General features: G+C 42.6%; 1 protein-coding gene across 1 annotated transcript in view; it reads left to right on the top strand.

Moving 5' to 3' along the window:
- The first annotated feature begins 441 nt into the window (after positions 1 to 441).
- The window catches only part of GUCY1A2 (guanylate cyclase 1 soluble subunit alpha 2), a 333,141-nt gene continuing 318,376 nt past the window's right edge, over positions 442 to 15,206 (top strand). The window contains exons 1-2 of the mRNA XM_073903673.1: positions 442 to 502; positions 9,726 to 9,787. Of these exons, the coding sequence (XP_073759774.1) occupies positions 449 to 502; positions 9,726 to 9,787 (116 nt within the window). The 5' untranslated portion in view covers positions 442 to 448. The remainder of the gene's footprint in view (positions 503 to 9,725; positions 9,788 to 15,206) is intronic.

Raw genomic sequence — 15,206 nt, 5'->3', positions numbered from 1 at the left:
CACAGATTGCATATAATTGTGCATAACCCACCCATACACATACCTTGGTGTAATTAAATACTTTGCTAGAAGGAGTGGGGAAGCAGTGTAATAGTTATTATATGATGGAGTGATCCCTAGATTAAAAAAATGAGCTCACGTAGAGTTCAATGAAAAAAAGTAAGGCTTTTCACATCATGCAGTATTAGCATTCTCCTGCCCGCATGTTTTTTCCAGAGTGACGTGTGATGATTTTGTACCTCTGCTCAGGAATGCAGTGTGTCATAAACACTGATGATGTCACCCTCACCCTCATTATCTGCCAAGTAAGCACGTTTCACATCCGTTTGGATCATCAGACTGTAGTTAACACTAGATTTGATGATAATTTAGTCCCTTGTTGGGTTTTATCTTCCCAGGGAGGTTGAAGCTGCAGAGCCGGACACGACCCACCCGGGGTAGTATTTGGATGGTTCTGCATGGTTCAGTATCTGAGATTTTTAAACTCCAAGGACCTGTTCTTGTGAGTGTTCTGAAATCACCAGACTCTCAGCCTCTGACTGGGTAAACAAAATGCCCCGTGTCACTTTGGTTGGCATTTGCATGACAATTTACCTATTTACAGTGAGAAGTAATTGGGAAATGAGGCTTGTTGCTCGAAGTCTGTATGATCAGTACATTTCTTCCATGAGGAACCAAGTCGTCATTAAAAGTTTGCTTTAATCCACTTGGACTCCAAGCAAAATGAGTTTTATGCCAAATTCTTCAATCAGGTTTAAGGAGCTAGCTCTCCGGTTGTAGGGTTCAGCCTTGCTAAAGAGACCTGATACTCCAGGGCCGTTCATAAGAGTTCCTTTTAGTTAAGGTGGTTGGAGAATTTCCTTAGTTTAGGAATAATCTTTCTCAATGTGACAGAGGGCCAGTATACCCCTGAACAGTGTTGGATATAATGTTTCATAAACTATTCCCCTCCCTTCTCTTTCCTTCGGGCTGCCCTCTCTAACTTCGCCTTCTTTCCCTGCACCCTGTTTTCATCCCCAAATGTTTCCGTGGCTCAGTGGCCCACTTTGCCTGGAGCTGCACCTTGGGCTGGATGATTGGAGAGAATTCTCTGTTACCCCTTTATAAATTATTGTTTAAGCTGGTGCATTTAAGGTTGACAAAACATTTCCCCATTTTCTGTGTTAATTTTGTAATTTAACTGTCAGGCAGGAAATATTACTTCCCTTATTTCCAAGCTCTTGTTGGGAAAACCACCCTGTGGCTCCCCAGCCCTGGAAACAATAGGGAATTCTTTGGAAATGCTCAAGCTGAGGCCGCAAAGAGGTTGTAAAGAGCTAGAAATTATTTCCTGACATGAGGACCATTGCTGTCCGGTAGGGTATTCAGGAGTCAAAATGGCACTAATTAGCCTTGTGGCATCTAATTGGCATCTTTGGGCTGTGAGGCATGCCTGGCAACCATCCTAGATGTTAGACACGGGCAGTTTAGTTCGATTTAACAATTTTTTGACTACTTGCTCATCAAGAGATTTTTTTTTCATAGAATCGTCATATAACACGCATACGTATCATACTGTGTACTTTTATCTCATTTTGACCTTATAACAACCCTGAGCAATAGTTATGCTAGGAATTTCTCTATTTTATAAAAAAAGGAAACTGAGGTTTAGAAAAATAAAATGCTCTTTCCAAAATCACACCATCTAGCCAAGAGTTAATTCCTTTCAACTGTAACCTTTTCTGCCTTGAAGACAGAAGAAGGTATTTCAGTTTAGAAAAGCAGATTAAAAGCTTGGCTTTTTGGAGGCAGGCGTGCAGAGATGAGACACCTAAGTAGACTTAGACACTACCTACGTGACTTTGGGCATGTTTTTTAACTTGTCTGGGATGAGTTTCCTCCACATTTATAAAATTGGGGTAATACTTCTTCCTCTGTTATAGGATTTTTGTGAGGACTCAATGAGGTGTTGCATGTAACATGCTGGACTTAGTGTTTGACCCTTAGCAGACAACAGCGTGTTTAATCCAGAAAGCCCAGCATTATTTCACTTTGTGGACTGAGTCGACCCTGGGTGCTCTGTGAGATTTTTTTTTGTTGTGAGGGTTTAGGACTAGAGCCATGTTCTCCACAGGTTTGTAGGATAGCATGATCCGCTGCCCCGAGAAGGTGTCTAGAACCAGTACCATCTTGTCTCAGTATTTTTATTCGGTCATTATTTTTATTCAGACAGCCAAGTGACCGAGATGTGACCAGTAAAGCATGTTTCTCCCAAAGTTACTGGATAAAGAAGTTAACCATCCTACCAGAACTATTTAAATAACAGTAACAACATTTATGAATTTGGGAAAACAATATGACAACATTGTTTTCATATCCATTAAAAACAAATAAAAAGAAACAAGGGATAGATACATGGAAGGCTATTTTAATAGTCAGCAAAGCCAAGTAAGTTACTAATGGGGGAAGATGTGGAGAAAAATCACAGGAGACCTAACTTTTTGTCTTGTTGGTGGCTCTCTCCAACCGTGTAGCTGAGGCAAAACACTTTGACCTCTCTGGATCTCCGTTTTTTTCATCTGTAGAGTGTGGATAATTATATCTGAGACTCAGGAAGTTGTTGTGAATATCTAATGAGATGAAAGAAAAGAAAGTGATTGGTAAACTGTGAAGTGTTCTACAAACTGAAGGTGGTGGTGTTATTCGTTGAAAACATCCAAAATTCTTGGGTAATTTAAATGTGCTCTTGCCTGAAGGTAGGGGAAGGACTGAATAAATCACCCTTTGGAGCTCTGTCAGTTTAAGCAATGTGTGTTTTCAGCTTCAATGGGTGTTGTTGGTATTAGGTCTTGTATCAAATTGAAATTCAGTGGCTATTTTTGGAAAGGGGTTAAAATAACAAAGGGGGAAATATTTGGAAAGCAAACATACTTTGTATAGGAAGACTTAATTATGCTGTCGATTATATGGTAGGTATATTCAGTTACAATCAGTAATTACAATGATTATAACCACTGTGCTTTGCTAATTAGAACATACTTCTAATAAGGCCAAGGTCATCAGTTTGAAACCTTGTATAGGTCAATTAGCATAATGTCAGCCTTCACCCTAAGCTCTCGTGGGGTCACTCAGATGTATACTTGTGTTCACAAGGAGAATAAAATTGAGATTGAAGGAAACCATGCAGATTTTCCACCAGTATGGTGGAAAGTAGGAAGAACACTACCTTAGAGGGCATTTCTAGGTTTCATTTTTTTTTTCTTTTAGCACACTTAATCACTTTTGCTTTTTGTGATTAATTATCTGGACTACCAGTTTTGTTTAGCAAATTATTGGCGTCATTCACTTGAAATGGTTCTGCCCAGCTTCCTGAGAGATGGTGGATCTGACCCTCTGTTTTCAAGTGCTTAACTCTGCAATGCATTTCCTCAAAATGACCCTGAGAACTACGAACTTCTTACTAGCTTTTTTCAGATGGGAAAATAGAGGCATTTTTTTTTCCCAAGGTTTCCTACTCCCAGGTGAAGAGATGGTAGCTAATTTTATGAAAAGGTCAGTAGCACAGCTGGGCTTGAAATACAGAGGTCCTGACTCAAAGTTCTATATTTAATTTGCTGTCTATTTTTTTGGGGGGGTGGTTTATATGTAGTAAGTTTAGTCAGAGGCTGGGAAAGTGAATATTTTGTCTGAATATTTAGCAAGATTGATGATTACTGCAATTACATCTCTTTCCAAAGTAGTTGAGCAGCTTGTCTGAAGTGACTTATTGTTGTTGGACTAATTTTATTAGTAATACCAACCATATCATTTGATCCATTGGTGTCTACAGGCTTAGCCATAAAGACCGGGTAGCTAGCATTACAATTTTGGTCACGTTCAATGACGGAATTTGGCATATCATGTCCTAATACACGAAATGCTCTTATGTCCTGGAGAATGTGGTGGTCCCGGGAGTGTGATGTCAAGGAAGAGAAGTGCCCCTCGCCCCCGGTTTAACTCTCACTGAGAAGCCTATTTACCACAGTCCCGCTCTTAGTGGTTCGGACCATGTTTTATCCTGTAAGGGAAGTTCATTTTTTACCATCATCTACCTTAGGACCGGGGATCACGTTTTTGAGGAAATGGAGGTGTGACTCCTTCTGAGCACCATCGGAGATCAGGGTACTAAAGGGATTGACAATTTTGATGAGAAGAGGAAGGAGAATATGCAATGGTGATTTCTGGAGACCTGTTTTGGGAGTTTAGGTGATGGGGGTAGGGATTTGGCCCGTCAGAATGTAGCCTCAATGTATTAGACGTCCAGCTGGTAGGGAAGGCGTGAGCCAGAGGAGGAAAAGAAGCTAAGGGAGGAGAAGTGGAAGTGAATCTTAGATGACTGGGCGAGTTTGCCCATGGCATTCTTTGGTATGCAGTTTTGGTGGAAAGAATGTTCAGTGTGTTCTCAAGAAGCAGACAACTAATTTGGATCCATGTGATTCTTTAATTGTATGTTGACATTAAAAAAATGCTATCTTATTGAAGACAATTTCCTAAGGGAAGAGATGCTGTCCTTGCAAAAGAAGACTCGTAACGTCTCTAACTTTGGTTCTTTTGCAGTCAGATGGCGATCATGGCACCAGCTGGACTATTCGACTGGACTGGTGCAAGGGTCAGTTGGGATAACATGCATTAGAAACTGTGAACTGTAAAGCGCTCAACCAAATACAGTTTTAAATGTTATGTGTGGTATAGGTCGGAGATTATGTGCTTGGATTCTGGAGCAGATTACCTGAGACTCAACCCTGGTTTTGTCTCTTCTTGTGTGAGCATAGGGCAGCTTAAACTTTGTGTGTCTTGGTTTTCTCAGCAAAATAATAACACCCGCCTCATGATGTGAGTAATTGTCCCACCAGCCATAGTTATGTTGTATGTATGCGTCCGCGCAAAATCTAATGCTGACGTAAGTGCATGGGAGTGAATTACATGGAAATTTTAAAATCCTGTATTTATGCCTCAAGCAGTATAGCTCTTTGTTCATCTAAGAAATTCATATTTGATTATAAGCCGTTAGTGACAGTTAATGAACGAACTGTGTTGAATTTGGCGGTTATGTATGTATACCTCTCAGAAGCTTACTTCTCTTGATATTTGAATAAAGAAACTGTTCTCATGAATTCTGACTTACTCAGTTCAAGTAAGGTTTCTGGAGGATGACTGGTCTTGATCATCATGTTTATACCTTAAACGAAAGGTTTTTAAACCCTGACCACACATTAGCAGCAGACCAGTTTAATTGGAAAATTTGGAGGTGGAGCTCAGGCACTGGTATTTTTTAAAAGCTCCCCAAGATGATTTTAACGTGCAGACAGAAGAGAAAACCACTGGCTTAGTCATCAGTAATTAAAATGTATATTCCTATCATTTAGTTTCTGACATTCATATTTAATTTTCTCATGTTTAAGTAAATAAAATGACATGGCTATTTACAGGTATTTCTTTAAAGGAGGATGGATGTATGGTTTCCGTTAATTCTATAGCAAATGGATCTGTGCCATAAAGGAGAAAGGAGAAGTTTGTTTTTAAATTGTGTGAAGCTGTGTCTGTTTTTGGCATGATGAAGTGCTGTCAATATTAAACAATATAGAATCCCAGAATGTTCAAGGTAAGAGGGACCCTCAAGGCATCTAGTAGAAGCAGGGTACACTTTGAAGCCTGTCCTGACCTGCCGTGGTTTATTCACTTACTAGCTTTGTGATCACGGGATATTCACTTAACTAGTCTGAGCCACAACTTCTTGATCTCTCAAATTGAGGTGAGCGTCCGCTCTATCTGGTGACAAGTGTGTTTCCTGTGCATGCACGCGTCTTGATTCCCTGCCTCCTGCCTGATCCCCAGGTCCTTCTGGTACGGATCTCCAGAGCAGGGACTGTGCCGGAGGCTCGGCGGGGCTGCCTGAGCCTGCAGGGCCAGCTGCTGGGAACGGCTTCCTCCCACTCCTCAGGGACCACTTCTCTGGCTCTGCTGGGACTGTTTCATGGCTGGCTGTTTGGATCCCATGACCTTCTGTGAGCTTCACATTTAATCTGCAGGGTCAGCACTGCTGGCCAAGCAGAGTGAAGCTGTTCCCGAGACTAGAGATGAAGACGGCTCCTGGTGGCTACGTGATGGCAGCTTCTGAGTACCTTCTGTGTAACCCCAGACTATCCATGTGCAGGACCCAGACAGCTGCCTCGTCTGTCCAGCGGTCTTCCTGTCCAGTACTTCTTGGTGTTGAGCAGGGACAATAGGAAACCCACTATCTCTCTCTCTTAGTGTGGGGTGAGCAGAGAAGAATCACAGATTCCTTTGATTGTCTTTTTGTGAAAGAAGAGTGGATTTTTGTCTTTTTTCCCATCCTTGTCTCTCAGATCCTCCAGCACCTGGCTATGAAATTATAAGGCCACCTGGTTCTTCTGTTGCACATTCTTTGTGTCTTAGGAAGGCGGTCCATGGCTTGTTTCTTCTTGTAACACTCAATGCTTGGGGTCCCGATCTCAGCTGTGGCGCCTCGGTGTCCTTCCCACTTGTAAGCCTGCTTTCTAGGTCTGTCCTCAGTCTTCATTTTCCAAAATTCTGCTTTTATCTTCATCTCTGGACTGATCTGAAGTTTTCATTGGAAATATTTATACTTTCTGCTGCCATTTTTTTAATTGTTTCTTCTGTCTGCCGAAATTGGCATTCTCTTACGGGTAGCGGTAATGGCAGCTTTACTGATTTTTTTAGGTGATAAGGATCTTGAAACATAACACTTGGGGGGTGGACGGTCTAACTTGTGCTCCTCCACTAGACTACAAGACTCTTGAGGGTAGGAGCCATGTTTTTCAGCTGAGCATATCGTAACTATCATTTATTAGGTATCTACTGTGCACCAGAGACTTTGCTTTATTTGAATTAATTTCCATAAAAAATAATGTCTACACGAGGAATTGTATCTCAGAGAGCTTAAGTAAACTGCGCAAGGTCATCTAGCTAGTGAGTCACAGAGCTGGATTTTGAACTCAACTTTGATATTAAATCTTCTTTTCTAAAATCGTGTTTCTAAACTCCCTCTTCAAGGAAGGGAATGGGTACAAGGTACAAGGTACAAGGTACAAGGAATGGGATCTTGGCCCACGGACCTGTTGAGTAGGGGACAGGTGTGGAGTTGCATTCTTAAAGAAGAAAAGGTCTGCCTATCTTCAAAGCCCCCATTTTTCCTGCTAATACGCTGACTTGCATCACTGGTGCACGCAGACATGAAGAAGTGGACCCTACGACTCTCCAGGCAGAAGTCGCCCCTGTGGAAGGCTTTGGCCCCCATGTGGGTCTTCACTTCATGCTATTTTATTCAGGTCAGAGAGACACTGAGATTTCGTGAAGATGTCTCTCGCCAATAAGAGCCATTGGTTGAGCAGTCAGGCAAACTCTGGAGAGAATTCACTGAATCCACGGTGATAAGATGTTCCGGGGAGTCAGGTGTGTGTGGAAGTCAGCCGTGGCTTGCTGACGAGGAGGAGACACTCAGCACTCAGCTTCCGGGCTCGTGGTTTAGACCCTCAGAACGTGCCCACTGGCTTCGGCAAGCCACAGGAAGTGTATAAATGCTTTCCCGAGTTGAAGCTTTGTCAGATATGCCCAGAGAACGTTTTCTTTTTAATGTATTTGGAAACTATAAATTTAACTCCTGCTGGGGAAGAAAAGTAATTGCTTCACAAAAGAAAAAAAGCTCTTTAAAAGGCTCCACTCCTCTTACAAACATGTGCTTTTTAATGACTGGGAAATTCCTGGTGCAGGGAAAAAAAGTGTCCTTCTGTACAAATGAGGTCATTCTGGTCTTTACTGGCCCTGTGCACTCGAGTTCCTGCTTTCTGTTCCATGTTTTGTGACCAGAGGTTATTGGAAGGATAATCCCTCTGTGCATATTCACTGCTTTTAGGGCACGTTGCCAAAGAGAAAGTTATCTTAGCTCACCAACTGCCAAGCCAGTGCAAGAGGCCCCGATCCCAGGGGTACTGAGCCAGTGACTGATAATGACTTGGTTTGGGTTGGCCTCGGGTCGAGTTTTGTGAAAGCACACTTTTCCTGTGCACTAGGCTTGCTATGTCCGCTTCGTCCTCCTTAGATTTCTCAGCAGCTCCATTAGTTCTCGGTTCAGACATGATGCTTTTTCCTTAGGTACATTCTATTTACTTTGCTTTGATTCCATCCCAAAGAGCAGAGACATCTGTACCAGTTTGAAGCCTCCTGTTCATCTTTTTAACATGATATAAATGAAAAACAGCTGTTGAAAGCATTCGCCCGGTACCTATTTCCTTGAACGTTGGGAGGCTGATTCCTCCTAAAATTAATTTCTCATTTGGTTTGGCTAAAGGGAAGCCTTAGATTTGCTCAGTGAAGGGGTAGCGTAGAATAGATTTCAGTGGATGCCCTTGATTTAATCGAAGTTCACTTTCCTCTGGCTTTAGAATAACCCTTTCCTGCCAAGATGGAGGCCGAAACTTGGAAGAGTATTGGGTAGGGAGGTTGCTACCTCTGGCCTGGATGTTTTCATAGAGAGGTGAATAGGGCAGGCGTTCAAGGGAACCTGGACAACAACCTCTGCAGTCTTTTTTAAATTGCCTGTTTTTAAGACAGCGACCTTTCTAGACCTCATCCAGGTTTGTGTGGTTCATCAGTGGCAGCCCATGAGATTGCCAACTGTCGTGAGGCCTCACATCTCGAGAATAGAATGTCAGAGTCCTTAAGTTCCCCTAAAATTCATCCATGGCTGTAATGAATCAATCTTTTGATAAGCCTGTGATAGATTATGCTCTGCCCGATTGACTCTGCATTTTTATATTTAAAAAATTCACACTCTTGACACTGAAAATTAGGTTCTTACCACAATTTCTTAATTAAATCTTTGTTCTGGGATCGTCACAGCTCCCTGGGTCAGAAACTCCAAGCTCAGGCTCTGTTGCCTAAGTAAGTCTAAGAAAAATGTCTTGATCTGGAATTAAGAAAGGCTATCTTTAGCTGTCATGGAGAGGAGAGGGTTCTACTGTTTGGTCAGGAATGACTTAGATATTTGCCACAGACGCCATTTCTTTTTTTCTTTAAAATTTTTTATTGTTATGTTAATCACCATACATTACATCACTAGTTTTTGATGTAGGGTTCCATGATTCATTGTTTGCGTGTAACACCCAGTGCTGCATTCAGTACGTGCCCTCTTTAACACCCATCACCAGGCTAACCCATCCCCCCAACCCCCTCCCCTCTAGAACCCTCAGTTTCTTTCTCAGAGTCCATTGTGCAGACCCCATTTCTTGCCCAGAGCACTTGTGGCCCCTCCATGAGGCTTTGGAACGCTTGCCTGGAATCTCTTGGGTCCTTGAAGAAGTCAGGTTTGACCTGGGCATGGCCCATGTTTCCTTCAGTACACCTCCCCTCCGTTGCCCCCAAGGCCTTGGTGTATTGTCGGCAGCCAGTGGATGTTTTATTGAAACTAAGACCCGGTATGAAAGAATTGGAAAAAATATGGCCGGGAAACGCTTTCATACTTGAAACTGAGAAATTCTGGGTAATTGCTGAGTGCCTCGTATTAGTTCCTGTGGGGAAAATACATGGCAAAATGTGTAATGGGTTAATATTGTAAAGTGAAAACACGTCTGAGATCAATCAGAAGGTATATAGCTGCCTCTGATGCTCAGAATGGGAATGGCACTGATTTGCTGATAATATATTTTATTATTATTATTATTCTCCAGCCTCAGACGATACAGCAGACTCTCAAGAGGACCCTGCAGTATTACGAGCACCAAGTTATTGGGTAAGTAAAATGGATTTTGGTCATTATTTGGGGCAAATTAAAGATAATTACTCAAGCATAGCTGTTGAGTGTGTGGTTTTCTGCCACCTAGGTGGGTCTTATTTCACACTGGCTGTGCTCCCAGGGTGGGCTGGGGGCTCATCGGGACCCCTACAGTGATTTCCTTTGGCCTGTTTGTGTTTAATCCTTTTCAGTGAAATTCCCTTTTAGTGTGGCCTTTCCTTTCCTTTTTTTTTTTTTTTTCCTTCTTGTGTTCTTACCCTCTTATTCCCATCCATTGAATCTGATGATTTTGCCCTGGGATTACAGTAAGGTTCAATGGTACCAACAGAGAGGCTTTAAATGGGATTTTAGAATTCTTTAGTAAAGTTTACTCAAAGTCATTACAAGCCTAATGGTTTGGCGAGAGGCATTGGTTTAGAGTCACATGCTACCTAGTTTTCTTTCATCTTCCATTTCTTGACATCCTTGTGATATGGGGTAAAGAAGACAAGATGAAGAAACAGGAGCTCACGGCCTCACCAGCACGTAGAACTTTGAAGTAACTTCACCTGTTTTGCAAAGGGTGACGATGATGGTAACAACTAATTGAGGATTAGATGCCATGGGTAAATGAGGTCATTTCTTTTTTTTTTATTAACATACAATGTTATTTGTTTCAGAGGTACAGGTCTGCGATTCGTCAGTCTTACACAAGTCACGGCGCTCACCATAGCACATACCCTCCCCAATGTCCATCACCCAGCCACCCCATCCCTCCCACCCCCCTCCCCTCCAGCAACCCTCAGTTTGTTTCCTGAGATTAAGAGTCTCTTATGGTTTGTCTCCCTCTCTGGTTTCGTCTTGTTTCATTTTTCCCTCCCTTCCCCTATGATCCTCTGTCTTGTGTCTCAAATTCCTCATATCAGCGAGATCATATGATAATTGTCTTTCTCTGACTTGTTTCACTTAGCATAATACCCTCCAGTTCCAACCAAGTTGCTGCAAATGGCAAGATTTCATTTTTTTGATGGCTGCATAATATTCCATTGTCTATATATACCACATCTTTATCCATTCATCTGTTGATGGACATCTAGGCTCTTTCCATAGTTTTGGCTATTGTGGACATTGCTGCTATGAACATTGGAGTGCATGTGTCCCTTCGGATCACTACATTTGTATCTTTGGGGTAAATACCCAGTACTGCAGTTGCTGGGTTGTAGGGTAGCTCTTAAATGAGGTCATTTCAGTGAGCATATTCTGTACATAAAAAGCTCCAAATAAGTGTAAGGTATACTTTCGATTGGCTATGGGAGGAAGCAGTTGGAAATACAGAAGCCTAAATTCACTTTCTGATGCAGTCTAGCTTAAAATAAAGGAATGAAACTCATGGACAGGAGAGGTGGTGCATATTTTAAATTCACATCGTTAATGTTCTGTATGCGCTACCATTATTTATTTGTGTAAGATTGTAAGAACTTTTGAGGAGTTAAGATCCAAACCCTGATACCTCTTGAAGTGCTATCGAGCATCATTTAACATTTGGGGCTAATAGTCAATGCCATGGGGATTAAGGATGCATTTTTGGTTATTGGGATATAGTGTGATTTTTTTTAAAGCAAAAACAAGAAAAGAAAATGGTGGAAAAATAATCTCGGTACCTAGTACAATTCTGTATACCTTAAGTACTTGGTGATTATGTTAATTGTCATTTCAAAGGGAATTGCTTTGAAACGTTGTCACATCAATTCTCAAAAGTGCAGTACTAGGAAAAGCATATTATTTAAACTCATGAGATGGTTTTTAATTTGAGGCCATTTGTGATTTTAAATGGTTTATCCTAACGGAGGTGAATGATGTCAAATTAATCTCTCCCCCCATATTCTAAAATAAAACTTAATCACTCTGCTGCTTCCCCAGTGTGGTATTTGGATTAAATTTTATTCAATATATTTGGAACAGTTTCCTGTGTGTGGTGAGCACTATGTATTTGTTTGCTTTTATGTTTATTATTACTATTTTTAATATTATAAGACAATACCAGTAATCAAATGCAAAGCATTTCCTGGAATAGTGAATGCCCTCTCTGTTTTGAAATGAAATCATAACTGGTCCAAGTCTCATTTGCGAACCAAGCTATGTCTTCACGGCAAATTGGAATGGGAGCCTTAGAACTATGATCAGAAGAGGTAACTAAACTATATTATCATAATCAGCAGAAGATTCTTTTTTCCATTAGTAACATGTGACAGAAAAGACATTAGGGTTTGAAGCCCAAAGAATTCTTGAGACGTTTTTGGTGCAAAAAGGTGGTTTTATTAAAGCATGGGGATAGGACCCGGGGGCAGAAGGAGCTGCACCGGGCTCGTGAGGAGCGGCCCGTCATATACTTTCTTTCTTTTTTTTTTTTTTTAAAGATTTTATTTATTTATTTGAGAGAGAGAGAATGAGAGATAGAGAGTACGAGAGGGAAGAGGGTCAGAGGGAGAAGCAGACTCCCTGCCGAGCAGGGAGCCCGATGCGGGACTCGATCCCGGGACTCCAGGATCATGACCTGAGCCGAAGGCAGTCGCCCAACCAACTGAGCCACCCAGGCGCCCCCGTCATATACTTTCAAGCTGGGAGGGGGTTAGGGAGAGCGCAAGTCTCTAAGGAATTTTGGAAGCAAGCTTTCCAGGACCTCGAGGGGGCTAGCTGTTGTTAGGACAAGGGCGTTTATTACTGTCTAATAAAACCTGAGTCATGAGACCCTTCAGATGTTTATCAGTGGGTCACATGCCTGGGGGATGATTGCCAACATGTATGTTGGTGGGTAGAGCTAAAGGAAGTTTCCAAAGGAATTTTTATATGTTAAGTTAGACTTCCAGGATCCTGGGGGTTGGGCTAAGATTGTCTTTTGCCCTTAGCAAAGCATTGACATCTAGGCGGCTGAGTCCCTAGAGGAATGTCACTCCGCTGGTTTCAAGGACTTGTCAGTGGGCTGTAGATAGTAAGGACATTTAATAATTTCTTTTCTGCCTCTGTTTCCCACATCAAGATGGAGTTCTTTTCTATCTAACTCACTGCCTCAACTCTCCTGTTTGCTTTGTGTACACCAAGCCTGTGGTGATTCGTGGCCCCAAAATGGTCTTTTCTAGTTCTGCTTCTTCCAGACACAGTGTAAAGAAAACAGCGCACGTGACTCGGATGATGAAGAGGTTTCTTGATGTCCGGCCGGTTCCAAAGAGACCTGTGAACACATTTTCACCTGGGTGTGAGCTGCTCACTGCCCTTAGTCATGTGCATGCTCATGAAGAGAAAACCAGCGGGTTAGCCGCAGTATTGTGACGTTTGCCTTTCGCGACTTGGTCTTCCCTCTTCGGTCTGTCCTGTTACCCCTGTCCACCTCCCTCTCTCTGCTGTTTCTCGTTATTACTGAAACAGGAGAGCATCTATTGTGATGAGCACTTGAATTAAGTATCCACACCTGTGTGCACTTCCTCTTGGGAAGACACAGGTAAGGCTCTTTCTCTCTAACTGAAAAGGAATGTGTTCCTTCCAGTTAAAGGGATTTCAGGCAATTGATAAGAAGTGCTGAGTATTGGTTTACATAGTTCTGGGGGGCGGGGTGAGGATGGGACAGAGGTGGTTTTCCAAATCCCTAAAGCAGGGCTTTGCCTAAGGTTTGTCTTGAAGTAATTCAGCTTTTAGGTGCCTTAGGCTGTGAGGATGAAGCAGGATGCATAACAAGGAGTATGAGCTAGCCCTTCTTTTTTTTTAATTTTTAAAAATTTTTAAATTTTTTATTTAAAAATTTATTTCTTATAAAACATTTGTTTTAAAATTTTATTATTTATTTTTTTAAATAAAAAAATTAAATCCCAGTTAGCAGACAGTGTAACATTAGTTTCCGGTGCACAATAGAGCGAGTCAGCACTCCCATCCTTCACCCGGTGCTCATCACCACAGGTGCCCTGCTTCATCCCCAGCACCTGCTTCCCCCACCCATCTCCCCTCTGGTCACCATCAGTGTTTCCTCTGTAGTTAAGAGTCTGTGTCATGGTTTGTCTCTCTCTTTCCTTTCAGCTCCCTTGTTTTGTGTCTTAAATTCCATATATGAGTGAAATCATGTGGTATTTGTCTTTGACTGACTTATGTCCCTTAGCATGATATTCTCTAGCTCCATCCGTGTCCAGAAGGGCACTAACCCTCCTGTTTTTAAGTCAGCCTCTAATTACCGGCCTCCCAGCCTCCCTTTTCTCTCCTTTAAAACTGCCCTTGGACCTGCTGTATTTATCCGGGCCTCGGGATTGTCTACCGCTCCTTGATGCGTTCTCACAGCAGTAGTTCATAGAACCTCTCTGAGGCTTTTTAGTCCCCACGATGCAGGGAGCAGCTGTTCAGAGGATCACACAGATGGAGGCCCGGGAGGGAGTAACCCGTGGAGCCTCTGTCAGGGAGTGAGACAGCCTCTCTGCGCCCCAGGAACTTTGTCTTTAAACATTTGTTCTGTTCCTCAACTTGTCCAATCTCTCATTCACGGATTTACTCATAGAGACCATTCAAGTTGTTTGCACTGTCAACCGCGGCTTCTAGATCCAGACCCCGATCTAGTGCTGTGGCTTCTACCCCGTCCCTCAACATGGCATGTCCACCACCGTAAAGTGGTTAAACAGATTAGATCATGCCCTTTTCTCACGTCGGACCACCGGTTCTCAGGTGTTAACATGCACTAGAACCACCTGCAGGTTCGTTAAAACCCAGATGGCTGGCCTCCACCCCCAGGGCCTCTGACCCCGTATATCCCATGCGCGCAGAGTGGCATTTCTAGCCGGTTCCCAGATAACCTTGGTGACCGACGCTGTGGGGCCAGGTATTACGCTGTGACATCCCTGCTTTCAACCATGTCATGACTTACCGTGATAGACCAAAATCTGAACTGTTCCTGTGATCTGCCTTCACTCACCTCTCTGTTACCCCCCTCTGCGTCCCCCTTCACTCCCTGCCCACCCGGCCAGGCGGCTGTGGGTTTCCCAACTCCTGCTTAGCCTCAGGGTCTTGGCATATACCATTCCATTTTCCTGGAATGGTCTGTCCGTCCCCATGTGCGCATGGGTTACTTTTTTTATACGTTCAGGTCTCTGTTTAAATGTCATTATCTTCAGAAAAATGTACTCTGGCCACCCGATCTAGAGAAGCCCTCCATCCCCTACTTCCATCTCCAACCCTGATCATTTTGTATTCTATTCTTCTCTGTTATTCCTTATCGTAGTGCTTATCAGAGCTTGTTTTGTTGACTTATCTAAATGATTTATCTCTATGTTCCTATGCCTTTGTAATTGCTTGGTTCGTAGGAGGGACTAACATGGTTTTTTTGGGGGGAAGGGGGAGTGTGAATAAATGAAAGAAATGCACCCTGGAGGTAAATACACAGAAGTGTGTGCACAGTGGATAAAAG

The sequence above is a fragment of the Callorhinus ursinus genome, unplaced genomic scaffold (genome assembly GCF_003265705.2).
Source record: "Callorhinus ursinus isolate GAN/ISIS: 27379988/994484 unplaced genomic scaffold, GSC_fseal_2.0 scaffold19, whole genome shotgun sequence".
Taxonomy (NCBI): domain Eukaryota; kingdom Metazoa; phylum Chordata; class Mammalia; order Carnivora; family Otariidae; genus Callorhinus; species Callorhinus ursinus.
This window is presented reverse-complemented; position numbering and strand designations above follow the sequence as displayed.